This window comes from Oculina patagonica, chromosome 2, assembly GCF_052425735.1.
Source record: "Oculina patagonica isolate OP01 chromosome 2, crgOcupat, whole genome shotgun sequence".
Taxonomy (NCBI): domain Eukaryota; kingdom Metazoa; phylum Cnidaria; class Anthozoa; order Scleractinia; family Oculinidae; genus Oculina; species Oculina patagonica.
Genome location: NC_135759.1, coordinates 20,048,908 through 20,067,772, shown reverse-complemented (window position 1 = coordinate 20,067,772; position 18,865 = coordinate 20,048,908). Strand labels below are relative to the sequence as shown.

General features: G+C 39.0%; 1 protein-coding gene across 1 annotated transcript; it reads right to left on the bottom strand.

Moving 5' to 3' along the window:
- Window positions 1-7,851: 7,851 nt before the first annotated feature.
- LOC144643419 (uncharacterized) lies at window positions 7,852-18,815 on the bottom strand. The gene is made up of 8 exons (XM_078502673.1): window positions 18,528-18,815; window positions 17,902-18,148; window positions 15,484-15,605; window positions 13,561-13,893; window positions 12,601-12,771; window positions 12,017-12,133; window positions 10,627-10,738; window positions 7,852-10,104 (listed from the first exon to the last, which is right to left on the bottom strand). The coding sequence occupies exons 2-8, from the start codon at window positions 18,122-18,124 to the stop codon at window positions 8,693-8,695; spliced, it is 2,490 nt and encodes an 829-aa protein (XP_078358799.1). The 5' UTR covers window positions 18,125-18,148; window positions 18,528-18,815; the 3' UTR covers window positions 7,852-8,692.
- Between the last annotated feature and the right edge of the window lie 50 nt (window positions 18,816-18,865).

Sequence of the window (18,865 nt, the reverse complement as noted above, 5' to 3'; positions counted from 1 at the left end):
GTGAACTCGGTTGCTTTTCGTTGTAGTCCGGCGGCTTAGCTCCTGAATTGTGCGATTTTTGCTACAAGCACCAAACTTTGCGGGATTACAAGCATTCGCATACTAATCACTTCTTGATATAGTGCCAACGCCAATTTCCTATTTTCAGCTAGTAAACAGCAATGAAATTTCAGCCTAGAGGCCCCTCCCCCACAGAAAGCCCTAGATAAGAATGGTTCACTTCATACCTCTGTAACCGCTCACAGCAATGCTCCATGTCAGGTTCATTATCCAGCCCTCTAGAACTCAAACTAGGGGTCCCACAGGGGTCCATATTAGGGCCTACTCTCTTCTCCATCTACATCAACGACCTACCACTATCACTTAAGAAAGCCGAAGTAGATATCTACGCAGACGACACAACAATCTGGTCAAGTGGTAATACTTGTGAGGAGATCCAACAGAAATTACAGGATACATTAGACAGTGCAGGAAAGTGATTCAAAGCTAATGGTATGATGCCAAACACAACAAAGACCAAACAGCTACTAATTGGTACAGCCCAGAAGGTCTGTCATGCAGACAAAGACTCTTTGGATCTGTTCCTGAACAACACCAGGCTAGACGAAGCCACTGATTAAACGATTCTTGGAGTAAAGATTGATAAACATTTAAAATGGGACAAACACATTGACTATCTAATTAGTAAACTAAATTCCAGAATTTGTCTCTTAAAGCGTGCAAGATGTTATTTAACAACTCATTGTAGGAAGCTGCTATATAATTCTCTAATCAAGCCTATCCTTGAGTACTGTTGCACTGTCTGGGGTAATTGCTGCAATGAGAATTTAATTAGACTACTAAAAATCCAAAAACGGTGTGCACGATTAATACTTGATGCTAAGTTCTCTGATAACTCTGTGAAGTTATTTACTAAATTAGGATGGCTCCCCATAGACGATATTATACGTAGCAGAAAGCTTTATCTATTACATAAGATTAGTTTTGGACACTGTCCGGATTATTTCATTCCATATATACATTATCTAAAGGACACTCATAGCTACAACACTAAAGCTACAACAAAGAACAACGTAGTTCTTCCTAAATATAAAAGAATTTCAGGTGGCAGGACCTTTCACGCCAGGGCAACCCGCCTCTGGAACAATGTTGACGCTTCTATTCGTAATGCTGCATCGCGCAAACAGTTTACAGAAAAACTACACCAAACGCTACTAAAACAAAATGCTGGACTAGAACATTTTAAAATCAGCAGCACTTTTTAGCTCTTATTGTATTAAACTAAGTTTAAATTTTTATCACTGTCTTTGGTATATAATATGTAGTTAGGTTTATATAATTTGTAGTTAAGTATGTAATATGTAATTAATTAGGGAGGGCCATATTGTAAACTACTGGGCCACCAGTAAACTATGTTACCCTCATTAAATAAAGTCTTATTATTATTATTATTATTATTATTATTATTATTATTATTATTATTATTATTATTATTATTATTATTATTATTATTAGAGTAGGGCTTTCCACAAGTTGCTCGAGATTTCCCAAAAAGTTGCTCAAGATTTCTCAAAAAGTTGCTCAAGATTTCTCAAAAAGTTGCTCAAAAGTTGCTCCAAAAATCTAAAAAGTTGCTTCTGATAATAAAAGTTGCTCCAAAAAATTCAAAACGCTGCTTCTAATCAAGAGAATTTCTCAAATTATATGCTAATTTCCCTTCGAGGGTAACATTTCTAAGCAAAAAAAGTATCTAAATAACATATTGAGGGGAACATTTGTTAATTTAAGTAAGAAAAATCGTGAAGATATCTACGAAGTCATGTTTGCCGACGAGTTTTGTAACAGTTTTAATGTAGAATAATGAGCCAAAAGTTGAAGCGTCTTCAGATGTTCCTCAAATCCTCGGCAAACTTCGTAAATCTTCGGAAACGTTCGTATGGCCTTTGAACAACACTCGGATAATCTTCGGAGATCTCCGGTCAAGAAATTGCTCAAAAAGGAAACGAGTTCGAGAGGAAAAAAGTTGCTCGAAGGGGAAAAGGTTGCTCGAAATATGAGAAGTTGCCAAAAAGTTGCCGAGCAACTTGTGGAAAGCCCTACCACAGAGTACTTCTTCTTGTACTTTTATAAACCTTTTATTGTAGATTTTTATTCATAAATACAGACATGAATGCTTTAAATTAGGCTTACAATTGTTATTTTTTACCATCTGTTTGATACCAATAATTTACTAGGAAATTATTGCATGGGAAAAGATTTTTCGTTCCCCGCCCTCTGCTCCCTCGCGTCTTTCGTTTTGCGCTAGCGTCCAGGTCTCTCGCGTTCGGTGAACCGTTAGCTAACAGAAGAAAAATATGAAAATGTAGGGCTGTGAACAGTCTAAATAACAGCATTTCATTCTAAATTTTGTACGTGCGACTTGGTATCACTACCTGACATAATAGTATTTGTCTATAAACCAGGACAAACAAATATTTCACGACATTTCATTGATTTTAATAAATTACGGTTTCCATGGAAACCGGTGTTTTTCGGGCTTGGCACTATATCTGAAAAAACTTCTGTTGGTGACCACTTTCATTGCGCCAAGTTTCATGCTTGTATCAAAAAGTACACAATTCAACTAAAATTTCGAGCTAAGCCGCCGGACTATTGTTGTTTTGCAGGCGGAAGCAAAGAAATGTACAATGTTTCGTTGCTTGTAGTGTGCCGTTTGAAAGGTCCCTGTATTTGTCGCCACGATGTCATTCACGGAGTTTATTGTCAGTGCTCGGAATGCTTTTTATTTGCGAAACAGGCCAAAGTGCATTATTTTAATGCACCGTAGAAATTTCCATATTACGCACTACCTGACCATATGCAAATTTTGTTTGCCTTCCGTGCAGTCAACCTTAAATATTGGAATATTTGGCGTACTATTTTGGCGTACTATTTTGGCGTACTATTTGGCGTACTATTTTGGCGTACTATTTGGCGTACTATTTTGGCGTACTATTTTGGCGTACTATTTTGGCGTACTATTTGGCGTACTATTTTGGCGTACTATTTGGCGTACTATTTTGGCGTACTATTTGGCGTTCTATTTTGGCGTACTATTTCGCTTACTATTTTGGCGTACTATTTGGCGTACTATTTGGCGTACTATTTTGGCGTACTATTTTGGCGTACTATTTGGCGTACTATTTTGGCGTACTATTTGGCGTACTATTTTGGCGTACTATTTGGCGTACTATTTGGCGTACTATTTGGCGTACTTTTTCGCGTACTATTTGGCGTACTACCGAAAACCCCAGAAATTCCAGAAGCAAATCAAATGGAACTGAAAGTTCTCGGAAAATGGTTTCAAAAATTTGGGTCTACCTTTCGAGGTTGACTTCTTTTCCGGAAATTTTGTTAAAATCATAAAAAATTTAGGTGAACTCGGTTGCTTTTCGTTGTTGTTTTGCAGGCGGCAGCAAAGAAATGTACAAATATTTATAACGCGCGTGCAGGCTACGCTCATTATCGCTCATAAAACTTTTTGGGTTGGCGACGTTTTCGTTGCTTGTAGTGTGCCGTCTGAAAGGGCCACGATGTCATTCACGGAGTTTATTTTCAGTGCTCGGAATGCTTTTTATTTGCGAAACAGGCCACAGTGCTTTATTTTAATGCGCCGTAGAAATTTCCATATTAGACGCACAACCTGACCATATGCAAATTTTGTTTTTCCTTCCGTGCAGTCAACCGGAAAAGTTAGAAAATGCTGTTCCATTTGCACTGGAATTTTCTGGAAACTCAAACCAGAAGTTTTGGTCGAATGGAAAGCGCCCATACTGTCGCTTGTGGCACCTTTTAAGGAAACACTGTACTGCATTATGTTATTAAGGAGAGAACGTTGTCTACTTACGCCGACGATACACAAATCTTTTACGCTGACAATGAATGACCTTCCTAGAGTTGAAGAAACTATTAACACTGACCTTGTTAGTGCTGAAAAATGGCTCGCGCAAAGTGGAATGAAAAGGAACAGTTTAAAATACCAGGCGATGGGGTTGGGAAAAAACAAAGGAGCCGAGCTGACGTTCAAATGTGACGAGTCACAAGTTCCCATATCCAAAACAATGGAACTTCTTGGCGTAACAATTGATGACAAATTGAATTTCAAAAAACCACATCGCTAAAATATGTAGAAAAGTCAGTCAACAAGTTGCTGTACTAAAAAGGATGCAGAAACTGTTGCCCTTTGAGACAAAGAGGGACCTTTACAAAGCTTTCATACTGCCGCACTTTAATTATTGTTCGGAAACGTGGCACTTTTGCAGTAAAAAGTCAGCTGAAAAGTTGGAAATGGTAAACAAACAAGCGCTTCGTTTTGTTTTCAGGTAAAAGTCCGCGCCTTATGAGGAACTATTAAAGCGTATTGGTCTCCCAAGTCTCCGCGATCAACGGTTAACGAAAATATTGTCCATTAGCTAGCGATGCCGGTCCTGCAAGCTTGCGGGAATTTATAACAACAAGACGCTCCACTTATAACCTCAGAGGCAACACAATTGTGGACCTTTCGAAAGTAAATTCAACAAAATATGGCCTTAAATCGTGGAGATATACTGCATCGAAACTATGGAACTCTATACCAGACGAAACAAGAAAAATAAAAACTTACACGATTTTTAAAACGAACCTAAAAACATTAAATTTTACGGGACTTTGATCGACTGAGTATTTTGTCAATTTTTATTATTGCTATTTTACTGTTTTTAATAAAATCTTAATCTTTTTTTTTAATTTGTAAATTTTAAATTTTTATATTTTTAATCTTAGTTAGACAATATTGTAATTCGTAGTTATTTTTAATTATAGCTTAATTCATTTTTATACACTTCCAAGAAGTTTTTTTATTTTTATTTTGTATTTTTATTTCGTGGCGCACCTGAAACTAGCTGTTTAGCTTAGTGTTGCTGACCACGTTAAATAAAGATTGTATTGTATTGTATTGTATTGTATTGTATTGTATTGTATTGTATTGTATTGTATTGTATTGTACTGTATTGTATTGTATTGTATTGTATTGTATTGTATTGTATTGTATTGTATTGTATTGTATTGTATTGTATTGTATTGTATTGTATTGTATTGTATTGTATTGTATTGTATTGTATTGTATTGTATTGTATTGTATTGTATTGTATTGTATTAAGGTCCGACGCACTTGCACCATACACTGGAAGTCCATATGTTATTTTTGGCAGGACAATTGCTTTGAACAGATGATCAATATCCCTCTGGCTGTATCCTTCTTTTCTTAGGCTTTTGATTACGTATAAACACCTATTTGCTTCGTAGAGTTTCGTTTTAACATGCTTAGTAAATTTACAATCCGACTGGAAAGTAACACCGAGGATAGTTAAAGTGTCGTGCTGACTGATGTTGTATATTTCGTGGAAAGAATGCTGTTGTCCTTTCTTTTTAAGTACTAGTTCTTTGCATTTAGAGGTGTTACACTTCATCTGATTAAGAGTTGTCCAGTTCATGAATAATCTAAGAGCATTCTGCGTATTATCTGTACAGTCCTTGCGAATGGTAATTTGTAGAGTGGAATCATCAGCGTACTTATTCAGGTCGATGTTATCCGTCATATCCCCAGTAATATCAAGGTCGTTTGGAAATAGATTGAAGAGATATGGACCACTGACGCTACCCTGTGTGGTTCCTTTGTTGACATTTTTCCATTCGCACACTACGTCGTTGCACACAACTCGTTGCATTCTTTCTCCTAGGAAGCTAATATACCAGTTAACTATGTACGGATTCAAGGGGGATTTTTTAAGTTTTTCTACCAGCAGGTTGTGCTTAACGTTGTCAAACGACTTTGAGAAGTCCATTGAAAAGTGCCTGACTGCAGTGGTCTGTTCCTTACAACTAAAAGATGAGGAAGCAGAAAAGAATTTTGTAGACAAGAAGTAATATTATTTCTAGGTTCTGCAATCCAATGCATATTTGTGGTTACAATTGGAGCTTCGAGATAGCTGCGGCCCGCACACGAATCTTGCTTATTTGGCGACGTATACCAACTACTGGGCATCTTGAACGGGCTACAAAGACACCTATCGAGAGAATTGCAGAAGAATCCGAATGGGATCCTGTTTCCTGAAAGGGATCGTTCCCATTTTCAACATTCATTTGCGCCTCCTATCTTTCACCTTATTCGTATTAATTTTTGGCCTAAATATCTTGTGACCCGTTAATTCTGTTAATTTTATGTTCGATATACCGGAATCTCGCATCACGTTAATACCCCCCCCCCCCCCCCCAAAAAAAAAAAAAAAATACTCCCGTATCCTGTTAATCTTTTGCTTTAATATTCCGTATCGCAGTAACCCCTAATACACGTAATGTTGAATCTCGTCTGAAATTTTTGACGTTCAATGGATGGGAGAACTGGAAAGAAAACAATAAAGGGCACTCTTGGGCAGCTTGCGCACTTTGTAAAATACAAGGCTTCAAGATATATATATATATATATATATATATAGCTACTCTTGTATAAAGTGAAAAATAACATGTCTCCGAATTATATTGCTGACCTGTTTCAGACGTCCGAAGCTAGATACACTTTACGCACCAAAGAATTTGTAATCCCTCAATTTAACTCCGTGGCATATGGAAAATACTTCTTAAAGTGTATATGACACTTTTTTCAGTTTTTATTTGCCTTATCAAATCTACGTGCTATGCTGATGCGAACATCGAAAAAAGAAATTCGAAATCTCGTTTTTTTCACCGCGTTTTCGACCAAAAACACGCAATATTTTCACTTCCGGTTGGGTCCAAAACCGCGCACAGTGGGGAACTGGGTCTATTCTGCTTTTGACGTCATGGCCGGTCTAGACCCAGCTCCCCACTGGGCGCCGTGACGTCAAACAAGTGATACACTCAAGAACCAAACAAACTGAACAGGGAATTTCAAAGGAAGATTGCGGCTCGGTTGCCGGAAAACCGAAAAAAAAAGCTGAAGGCTTGGAAGTTTATTAATGATCTGAAGTCTAGAGGGGTACTAGTATAATAATAGTTTTTTTTAGAAAAGCTGATGGAAACAGCGTGTGAAAATAAAGCTATCATATATCATATCAGCAAATATACAGGTAAGTAAAATGAAAAGGCGGTTTTTAATCTTGACGTATTAGGCTCAAAACGAATTTAGAAGTAGCGCATGTGTTGTTGTGATTTTAGCGATCTTAAATCTATGCCGTCGCAGCTTTAAAATTCCATGTTCGGTTTGTTTGGTTATTGAGTGTATCACTAAGCGCATTTTTGTTTGACGTCACGGCGCACAGTGGGAAGCTGGATCTAGATCGGCCATGACGTCAAAAGCAGAATAGACCCAGCTCCCCAATGTGCGCGGTTTTGGACCCAACCGGAAGTGAAATTTCACGATTTTAGAGCGCGAAAACGCGGTGAAAAAAAGAGATTTCGAATTTCTTTTTTCAATGTTCCCATCAGCATTCCACGTACATTCGATCAGACAAATAAAAAAAAACTGTGTCATATACACTTTTAGATATACTGGGTCGAAAATATGGGATGTGCAGGGCCGTAGATAGCAAGATGCAAGACGAGACACTTGCCTCGTCTAGATTTTACACCAAAATTGAAAACAAGATATGCTTAGTAAACAAAATAATCCCCAGTTGAACAAGATTTTTTCAAGCAGTATGTTATAAAAAAATGTTTTAAAAAAGTGTTTTAGAGATTCTAGATTTCCAAATTTTCTGGACGGCATGCCCCAAACCTTCCTATGAAGATCTTGCCTCGTCTATGCCTAAGGTCTGGTTACGGCCCTGAAATGCACCATTTAATTAACAGAGTCAAACACTTGTTATTAACAGGATTTATTGTGTTTTGCACACTAACCTATGCTAAAAAGATCTTTAATTAGATACTCTTGTTCCCACCCAGCTTGATAATAAAAACTACTATTTCTGTCTACTAGTACTGTCTGATTTCAAACGGTTTTAAGTGTCTAAGAATGCAATATGACATTAAAAATACTATTGTGTCGCTCTTTCATCTGAGATTTTTACAAGGCGTAAAAAAGGAATGGAAACGTGAATTAATTAAACTATCAACCGAGCTATGAAGCTCTGCACCAAATTCGCATTAACATTTTTGTGCCTTAAAGTTCTATTTTGTACATACAAAGAATCTTAGTTGCGTAAGCCCTACAAAAATACAATGTACATGTATGTATTGTACTTATAAAAATATTAAAATATATATATTTTCTAGATCTAAATCTTTTCTAGATCTACGTCATATTATGTAAATAATCAATAAATATGATTTACTATTTTAATATCAGTTTCCACTGTGATGTGAAAGTAAAAACACAGTAAAACACAAGTGCAACTCGTAATGCATCATACATTCTTATGCCTTAGACACGAATAAAGGTTTAATCATGACCGGAACTTCAGCATTCAAACATTTTACGTGCCATCAGAACATAATCCCGCCACACTTTTGTGGAAATAATCAGACTTGGACTGCATTAAATAATCAATAAATTTGTAAATTACTTTTAGTTTTAACATCACTTTCCAAATCATCGCCGTCAGTAAAATACAAGCACATCTTGGAATGCATCCTAACTATTTTATACCCTAGGTACGCAAGGTGTCGATTATTTAAAACAATAATTTAACAGTAACGTAACTTAGAACTCTTGACATAGTTGATGCAAAATTCTCTGCGCCATTTGAAACTCGACAAGGGCCCAGCCATGGCACCCAGACGACAGAAAAGGTGCCATCAGGTCCTCTGTAAATGCCAGCTGGGGCCACATAGAAGCCACCTCCCAAGGGTCCATTTGGAGCATCATGAGGACTAAGAGTGGCAAGAGATCTTCTGCATTCACCGCTGCAGCAAAAGTGTCTTTCCCACTTCGCATTCGAAGCTCTTGAACAGCATTGGTGATTTTCCGAAGAGAAGAGGTCAAACATTTCAACTTGTTTAGGGGGCTTGTGACCTTGAAAATGTCTCTCATGTTTTCAAGCGCAGGACCAAAATGATCTTCAAAGGTTTCTCCAGAAACTTTGCTATCCTGTTTGCTAAGCTCGCCTTGGCTTTTTGAAAGCGTTCTCTGTAAGGGAGCCTTACGAGGGCCATTTTCCGCGCCACGCTTATTTGTCTCTTTAGTTGTCTCCCATAGATCAATGATCTCGCCCATGGTTAATGCCATCTCTCCGGCTGGAGCACTGGAACTGAGAACAGCCTCCACTCTAGGCTGAGGCTTGGCCTTTGGGCGCCGGCCTGCATCAGGTAGGTCAATCGCTACTTGAACCTCTTCCGCCGTTACGGTTTTTGAGCGATTGCGAATAGCACTAATGCACAAGCTTCGGAATGAATCCACGTGTTGTGCTTCTTCATCTCCAACAAAGTCATCCAAATCATCAATCATGTCATAAGAGCCACTCAGACCACTATCTGTCTGATCTAGTAGGGTGCCATTTATGTATGCTTCTGTGAAAGGTCGAAGGTGTCCTGGGCTGATACTTGTGCGGTGAGAATTTTGCTCAAACAACTCCAACCACCACTCGTCCTTCATCTGCAAATTCAACAATTTTATTGGAAGTCTTCTGAGCCTTTGCACATCCCGTTCTATACTATCCACGTGTTCATGATGAGCAAGCTCGTAGACGCACGCCAAAAAGCTGTGCTCTTTATCATAGAAACACTGCTCATAGCAAAGCCTTATCTTGTTCTTAAACTGGACATCCTTGTTGTTAAAAAAGTCAGATAAGAACTCTGTCGCAGTGTCTAACTGCTTAAAAATTTCAGACTGCAACAGCTGTAGTTTGTGCCTGTGATTCTCTACCACAAAGTCCTCTAGGCCATAAGCTTCACACTGACTTGGCGGACAGACGGATATTCCAAAGGGCGAGCAGGAAGGAGTAAACCCATCAGGACTTCCACATCTCCCAAGTTCGATAAGCTCTTGACAGAGAGTGTGGATTCTAAGGCAAAATTTTTTAAAGTGGTTTCCAATCGGGTGCTCTTCATTGTTGACCAAAGTAGCAATTCTTTCGCCCAGTTTCTGCCATTCTGGTTTCCAAACTCCTTCAAGAACTGTCAAGTGAAACAAATAAAATAGTTAGACAAGGGTGAACGCTTTTGTAATTTCTGCCATTCTGGTTTCCAACTCCCTCGAGGACTGTCAAATGAAACATAAAATAGTTAGGGAAGGGCGAAAGCTTTTGTATTGGCTTGCCCATCAAACTGGACTAAACTGGAACCAACTGAAAAGGATCGCCTGGAAGTACTGGGGAAAATGGAGATCTCTGGTGGACGACCTATTTTCCTATGGAAACTCAAGGGTCTAAGTCAGTAAGTCAGTCACATGTGTTAACTATTATATGAGAACATTTTCTTAGTTACACGCTGTACATTTTCTTCATAAATCTTTATTTTGTTACTTCTTGGAACAGAAGTCTTTTAAATTCTTAGTGCATAAATTGACTGTGACAGTATACATAAAAAATATTTATACATGTACATGTAATTTAAAATAAATAATAAAAACTAAAAACATGTGTGCATGTAGTGAAACAACAATATGAAGTATATTTTTTATTTATATTGGACTCTTACCATCTGTTGCACGTGATCCTAAAGCATTTGCATCATTAGCATCAGTGTAACCTTTTTCAAGCAACTCTTCTGTGGCAGACTCCAACATTTCTCTCACACTCAAAGCACAGTTCTTTGACACATTTGGGACATTAACAAAATAAGTTAGTGGAGTGTTCGTGCAGTTTTGAGGTGGACCTGTTGTAAAGTGGAACTGCACTTTTGAAGTGGAAATGCTTTTGAGGTGAAAGTGTAGCTTTGAGGTGGAACAATGCATTTTGCATTTTAAGTGGAAGTCGCACCTTGAGTGGAAAGTCAGTATCACATCCCGGGGGGGGGGGGGGGTACTTGGTACTTGCAGTATACATGACGGGGGAATCCGACGGAGCTTCTTATTGCAAACCCAAAAAAATACATGAGCCTGAAATTTTACACCCAAAAAAATACCTGGCATCAGAATTTTCTACCCCAAAAAGTACAAGACCTAGCACCTCGATACTGATTTATTCAATCAAACAGACTTTAAGACCTAAAAAAATAAATGACAAATCTCTTGACCCCCCCAAAATACCGAGGGTGTAAATTTTCAACCCCCAAAAAATACGTTGGACCTCTCCGTGGGAGGCGCGGTGGCCTAATGGTTAGCGCGCTCAGCTCCGAGTCAAACGGCCCGGGTTCGAGACCTGGCCGGGGCGCTGCGTTGTGTTCTTGGGCAAGACACTTTACTCTCACAGTGCCTCTAGCTCCACCCAGGTGTATAAATGGGTACCGGCGAACTTACTGCTGGGGGGTAACCCTGCGATGGACTAGCGTCCCATCCAGGGGGGAGTAGCAATACTCCTAGTTGCTTAATGCTACAGAAACCGGGATAAGCTCCGGCTGTATGGGCCACTTAGGCTCAGACACAGACTTTACCTTTTTTTTTACCTCCCCGTCATGTATACTGCAAGTACCCCCCTGGGTATTACATGTAGGTGAAAGTTGAGTCGGGTGGATGTTAAGTGTTTAATAAGTTGGGTATAGATGTTAATATTATTTTTGAAGTGTAATTGCATCTTTGAGCTAAGGTGGATGTGTATTTGAGGTGTAAGACGGTGAAGTTTTGTCATGGAAGAGTAGTTTTGAGGGAGAAGTGTAGTTTTCAAGTGAGAGACGTGTAGTTTTGAGGTAGAAGTGAAGTTTGCGGTGGCAGTGGAGTTTGAAGATAGAAAAGTAGTATTGATGCTGATGTCCAGTATTGAGATCAGGATGTGTAGGTTTGAGTTGGAATGGTGCAGGTTCATACATACTTACACCTAGGTTCAAAGGTTTGAGGTACAAAGTGCAGTTGTAAGGAGGAAGTGAAGTGAATGGAACAGCATGTTCACTACAAAAGTTAAAACTGGATCTCTGTACCACCTACATGTATTACCTTCTGTTCCAGAAGTCTGTTACGATTTTGTTTAAGACCAGCAAGTCTCTCCCTTTCCTCCAGGTACTGGCGCAGTAAATAATGCCCAACAGCAGTTCTCCCTCTGACACTGGAAGCCTAAAAGGTTGTTGTTTATAATAATAAATTTACCATAAAATAAGAAACGAATATTACTTAGTTCATACATGCAGTACAGGGTATGTTTTCCTCTACTGCTAAACAGTTCAAGTTTGGGTGCTGCTCTGCCAAATATTAAGTTGTAATTATTAAGGTAATTTAAGATGACATTAGTTACGTCAATAGGGGAGGGAAGTGTGGTGGTCAACAACAACAACAACAACAACTTTATTTGCACCCTATACATTCAATTAAATTAACAATACAATAATAAAAAAAAAATAAAGTAAAGTGCATGGCTGCCCAGAATAACCACAGTTGGCTAACAAGATTGGGCAGCCATACTTAAGGTCATTGCACTAAACTGCCAGATGGGCCAAGCACTGGCCAGCGAGATGGGCCACTTAGCTGAACCCAGACATTACTTTACCTACGTCAAGGGCAGACGAAACATCAACATATCATACCTGAGGAATGGCACTAATAATGAGCTCTCTAGCCATAAGAAGTGCATCAAGTTTTCCTATTTCTACATCTCTCTGTTGTCTGGCTGCACTCAACTGTTCATTTAATGTGTCACAACGCTTCTGTGCCAACATTTGTTTAGCATGTTGCACTTGATCTTGAGCCTTGTCAATCTGCAAAAAAGTTTTGTTTTAATTCTCAGAACTACATGTAACACATACTTTTTACCATATAGTCAGGTTATGGAAGGCACGGTGGCCCAGTGGTTAAGGCGCTGGACTCTGGACCATGCGGTGTCATGGGTTCAAGCCCTGGCCGGGGCACTGTTCTTGGGCTGTCTGCCGCAAGACATTTTACTCTCACAGTGCCTCTTTTCACCCATGTGTATAAATGGATACTGGCAAATTTAATGCTGGGGGGCCCGGAGCATCCCATCCAGGGGGAGAGAAATACTCCTAGTCGCTTCATGCTATGGAAACCAGGATAAGCTCCAGCCTGATGGGCCATTACTAGGCTCATATGCAGACTACAGTCAGATTATGGAATAGCTTACTAGACAACTTCCTTAAACAATACATTATTAAAATATACATAATCTGCAAGGCCATTTAGAACTACATAAATTTTAAACAGGAAATTAGAGCAAAGCTACTTGCCGTATTCCTCTCAAGTTGATTCCTTATCACAATTTTTGACTTCATTGTTATTCATCCTGTTAGTTTTATATTAATGTCACTTTTCACCATAAATTCTTAATATTTAACTTCATTATGTATTCATATTGTTATTTTTAAAAAACACTGAATATTGCTTTAATTTATTAAATTAGTTCAGCATAGTATTACAAATATATTAATTATTGCCCTTCTCAGAGAATGTCAATAAAGTTGGCTTGGCACAGCACGGCACTGAATGGCACGGTATGGCAAAGGCATTCACTGTACTTGCATACAGTCACATACCTGTTGCCGCAGTCTTGGTTCTTCCTTGCTGACATCCTCAAGAAGCAGGTCAAGAAACCCCTTGGAACACCATCCCTTGTTGATGAACTTTTCTAAGTCAGGCAGGAACTGAGTACGCAAGTCCTCCATACGTAACTCACAAGCGTCAATGCTCTTGCACTCCTCAATGACCTTTCTGTCTAATGTCTGGATGTTTTGAACCTGTTTTTCTCTTGCATTTATCACTTTGTCCAAGTCATCTTGATGCAAGGTTATCTTGGGCAGGATGTAGCAATGTAGCATTCGTAGAAGGCATTGTTCATAATCTTCATCAGAGGGCTGGGAAAATCCATTCTGAGTTTGACCAAAACACAGATACATGTACTTATTAAAATAATGTTGTGTTTAACCATTGCAGTATTATTTTTACCACATACACATTTTGTATTTTCACAAAATGAAAAATGTTGACAAAAGCTTAAAGAACAAATTTGAGTAGATTGACCAAATGAACTAAACATCAACAACAACACTTATAAACTAAAGAAATAAATACAATTAGTCATAATAATAAAAAAAAACAGTCAGACAAATCTCTTGTAAGGGACCACCTTAAGCTCGAGAATTGAAAAATGGGGTTGCAGCCACCAATGAGAGCAGTCACTTATAAGAGCTTTCAATTAGAGTTAAATGTTTATGTGGCGATTCAAATGAGTTTTAGAATGGTATACCTGCCAACTCTCACGCCTGCGAGTTGAAAACTTCAATCTCACGCCAACTCACGCTTACGAACCAATTTCTCACGTCTAGTCGAAAAATGTGAGTTATTACAACCACAAACGACACATTTTCCAAAAAATGTAATCTCAAACCAGTGTGAGAAAAGAAAACTCCATGTAAAATGAGTAAATGGCGATACTTTCCCCGAAATGACAGTTTTGACAAAAAAAAGCGTTGGAACAAGGTCGACGTGTTTAGCAAATCACGTCCACGTACTGGGATCAGGATATGTTCGGAACGTCTTCGGAATACTCGGACATCTTCAGAAAACTTCGGACATTGTCGTATCGTCTTCGGAAATCCTGGCACTCTCAGGATAAAAATCTCACGCCTTTGACCCAGAAAAAGTTGGCAGGTATAGAATGGTGATCGTAACTTGAGCTGGTCACTTAAGAGGGTGGTTGCAAGAAAAGCTTAGACTGTATGTTTTTTATGTTCCCTTGGAAACAAGCTCCTCCAGCAGGGTTCAAAATAAAATTTCGTTTTTAGCCTGAATTTGTCAGCTTTTTTTGTCAAGGCTCATTTTTTCCCGGCTGTTAGAGAGCTATGCATTTTCAAGGGACACAATCCATCTGCATCCATGATGTACCCAGATGCATTCTGGGGCGATTTCAAACACAGTCAGCCATTTGTAAGTTTTCCGAAGTGATACAATACAGTGTATTTTACGGCAAAGCAAATTAAAGAATGGATTGGAGCAATGTGACTTCTTTTCTTATTTTGAATATTTGAGAAGCAAATAAGATCTTCAATATAATTTTCTGGAGGGACACAATACCTGAGAAGGTGGGGCGGCCCGTTAGAAATAACAGAAATAAAGTCGCCACATTGGCGACTAAACTGTAAAACCAGAAGTTTTCGTCGACAAAGATGAAATTTTGGTCGCATTAGAGACCAGTGAGTCGCCCTTTCTAGCCCTGTAACTGCTTTATTTTCTGATATGGAATGTTTACTTCAACATTACCGCAACTTTGATTTCAGTTGGCCGATCAAGGCAAGATATTTTCTATTTCTTCGGTGAAAAGTAGCCGGCAAGTGTCGTCAGAATGCCGGCTACCGCCGACAGCCGGCTGCTATTTTGAACCATGCCCAGTTATACATGTAAACCCACCAAAAACCTCTTACAAAGTTGTTTAAGTTTGAAGCTTATTAAATAACCAGTACCTCTTCCTGACCAGCTGGGCATATGATTTTTGCAGCCAAAAGGAACAGTTCATCAATGTCTGCATCATAATCATAACATTCTCCTTCCATATAAAATGTTCTCTGATTGGACAAGTCTGAGTCTGAGGAACAATTAAACAGAGAAATATATCACTTGACATGCCATGTATCAGGGCTGTCATTAAGGGCCTCACCAAGAACACCTGCTTACAGTTGAGTTCACCCACTGTTATTGTTAATGATGTCAATTAGTGTTATGTTATACTTGGAAACAGAGCGAAATGCTACGGGTGATAACTTCAATGTAACAGCTGCTCAAGTGAAAACTAAATGACAGTTCTGTGTATGACACGATGGACAGCAGATTAAGGGGAAGGGACTGAAGAGTCTGTCCTGGATATTGCAAGAACAGAGGAGGTTACAAGCAACCAAATAAAAAAAATAAAACTAGTGGTAACCACAGGTTAGAAAGTGCGGACCTAGATACACTTAAAGAGCCTTCACCGTCACCTTCACCTTCCATGTAACAGAAGCCTCGATCTCAGTTGAAAAACTTTTGCGATTGACATTTTCGTCGCATTCTAATCGTTTATTGTGGAAGGAAAAAATCTCAACTTCCTCTCAGGAATGACACATTTTCGGGTCCTTTTGTATTGTAACCGTTCATGGTGGAAGAATAAATAACTTAAGTCACCTCATTTTCACGGCAATTAATCCAACAGGGCGCGAAAATTTCTCAGACGGTGTCGATAAATCACTGAACAAAAGACAATTATTCCGAGTAATGCGTCACGCAAGGAATGCTTGATTTAATCGAACACGCGTGTAATTGAGATGTGATTTTCCTCGGTCGGTAAACTTGCTATGTTGTCAGTGTTGTAAGGGATTTTTCGAGATCAACCGCTTTTGGAATCATTCGTTTTGCCGTGGTTTATCTGTAATACAATCACAGTAAATCGTCTCAAAACCAACGCCTATTAGAACAACGTCTAAAATGTTATGTTTCGAATCTTCCATAATACAGAAGCCGCGATCTTATGTGACAAACTGTTGAGACTGAAACATTTTTCGCATTCTAATCGTTTTTGAAGAACAGATTTTCAACTTCCGGTGTTTCGACAAACTGTTGTGATTGACACATTTTTCGCATTCTGATCGTTCTTGGTGGAAGAACAAAATTTTTAACTTCCGCTTTGCAGCTAGTCTTTATAAACGTGGCGTGCACGCGCGTTACGCAATCCGCTGGTCACTGTCAAGATTAGGGTTGCGGGCCTCTCTTGGGCCCGCAACAATACTTCTACTCAGGCTCATGCATTTTAAGAGGCCCGCAACAATACTTCTACTCAGGCTCATGCATTTTAAATCTATGACAAATCCCACAGCCTTGTTGTTCATCTGTGTGGATACTGGGGGGCTGAGCAGAATAATTATCAATTCTTTAAGGTCTTTGTGCCCAGCTTATATATATAGATTGACAAGCATGTGGGAAAGAGAATCACTGAATGAAAGTCTGTTGTACACCACAGGGCTGTCATTAAGTTTTTAAGCAGCCGTTTATACATTGAAGTTATCACCCATAGCATTTTGCTCTGACAGTGTATGCATGTGTAACATATAAACACCAGTCGACATCTTCACCCATAACATCAAGCAAACTCAGCTGTAACAAGTGTTACAGGCTATTTGGTCCATAATGACAGCCCTGCTATCAAAGTCTGACCAACCAAACCAAGAGGTGGCCGTCCCTGAAGCACTGAAAGGCAAACCTAGTACAGATAGGCAAGCATCTTGACAGCATTGAAACTTCAGAACAGGGCAATGAAAACCTTGCAATGTCAGAATTTTCTGGCCAGTTATACTTCCACAACCTGTCAACTTATTGTGTAGTTACCCAAACATTTCTTCCACTGGAAGTGGACTAGTGTTTGTGCAAGATGGTGCAAGATCATCACCAGGGACAAGGGTAACTTCAAAGTGCCTCTCTCTACACTTGTATATAATGGATGCTGGCAATCTAAGGGAAACAGGTCTTGAGAAAAGTCCTGTTCCATCGTCTGGGACAAGTTGTAACTTTTCATACTTGCTTGCCTGATGGGCAAGGACCCAGGGAAGCTGTCTTCTGCCTAAATAATGAATTTGTAACAAAAAGTGAGGCAAACACTTAACGGCCCTGGGTAAGAAAACAGTATACTATAATTAAAGTCACTTGCCAGAAGTTTTGTTGTTGTTGTTGTTGTTTTTTCAAGCCCTGTGAAACCTGCGATGCACTAGCATCCTAACTGGGGAACTAACAAACAAAACTAACGCTATGAGTTGCTCCATACTTGTACTACAGAAACTGGGATACCCTTTAGCCACATGGGCAACTTGGTCCATAAGTAGCCTTGACCTTTTAAGATAATTATTTTAATTACTGACCTTCGCAATGACTTCCTGTGGACCAGCTAACTATCCGTCTTCCACAGTCAACGGAAACTGACTCCAACACAAGAACCTTAAACCAAATTGCAGGCTCCAGCCTTGATACATCTGCACAGGACTTCCGCGTCAACCCATTACCAATACAGGGGGAAAACCCCTCTTGAAGATGGACATCAGTTACCCAGCGCCTTTGATGTCCATCTTTGAGATAAATATGCATCCTTGTTATCGACTGTCTGTGTGTCTGTGAGGAGGAAATGTTTTTCATATTCTTTACAACATTGAATGTATAATTTATTATCCCTTATATTCAAATACTCCAATGCAGTAAGAGATAGTAAAATTTAAGTTGTTTTTCCTGTTATGCACCAGGTAAACTAAGGTTCTTTAAATTCACAAATTACTGTGAGTATGTTTAAGACAAGCCTGGTAAAAAGATCGGATAACCTAATATAACTATTACCTCCATATTCTGTAATCCCCTCCCTCTCAATCTTATCTCTTTATAATTTCACAGATCGATAAACTTAGTAGCTTTTAGATTTATCTTCAGACTTGTGACTTAGCTCTATCGCATCTACGGCAGTATATGATTTATAACGGGTTTATTAAGATGATCTCACCTTGATTTCACTTCCTTCCAAGTCCTGCTGCTTAAGCGATGTTTTGCTTGATAACCTTGGGCATATTTGGAAAGTTGTTGTTGCTATTTTTTTCAGCTGACTCACTGCACGATTTCCGGATTTGTTTCAGCGCATTTCCTCCTCTGAAACAATTCCCATCAAAGGACTGGATCCGTTCTGTAGAGGTACTCAATGCACTCAAAATGGCAAGGAGAATACTAACAACGGGAGGTCAGTAAAGGTATAATATACCTATATTCACTTTCAATATGCCACAAGTTATGGCGGAAGTTAGAGAACGCAATATTTGATTTGTGCTGCAAGGAGTTATGGGTAAT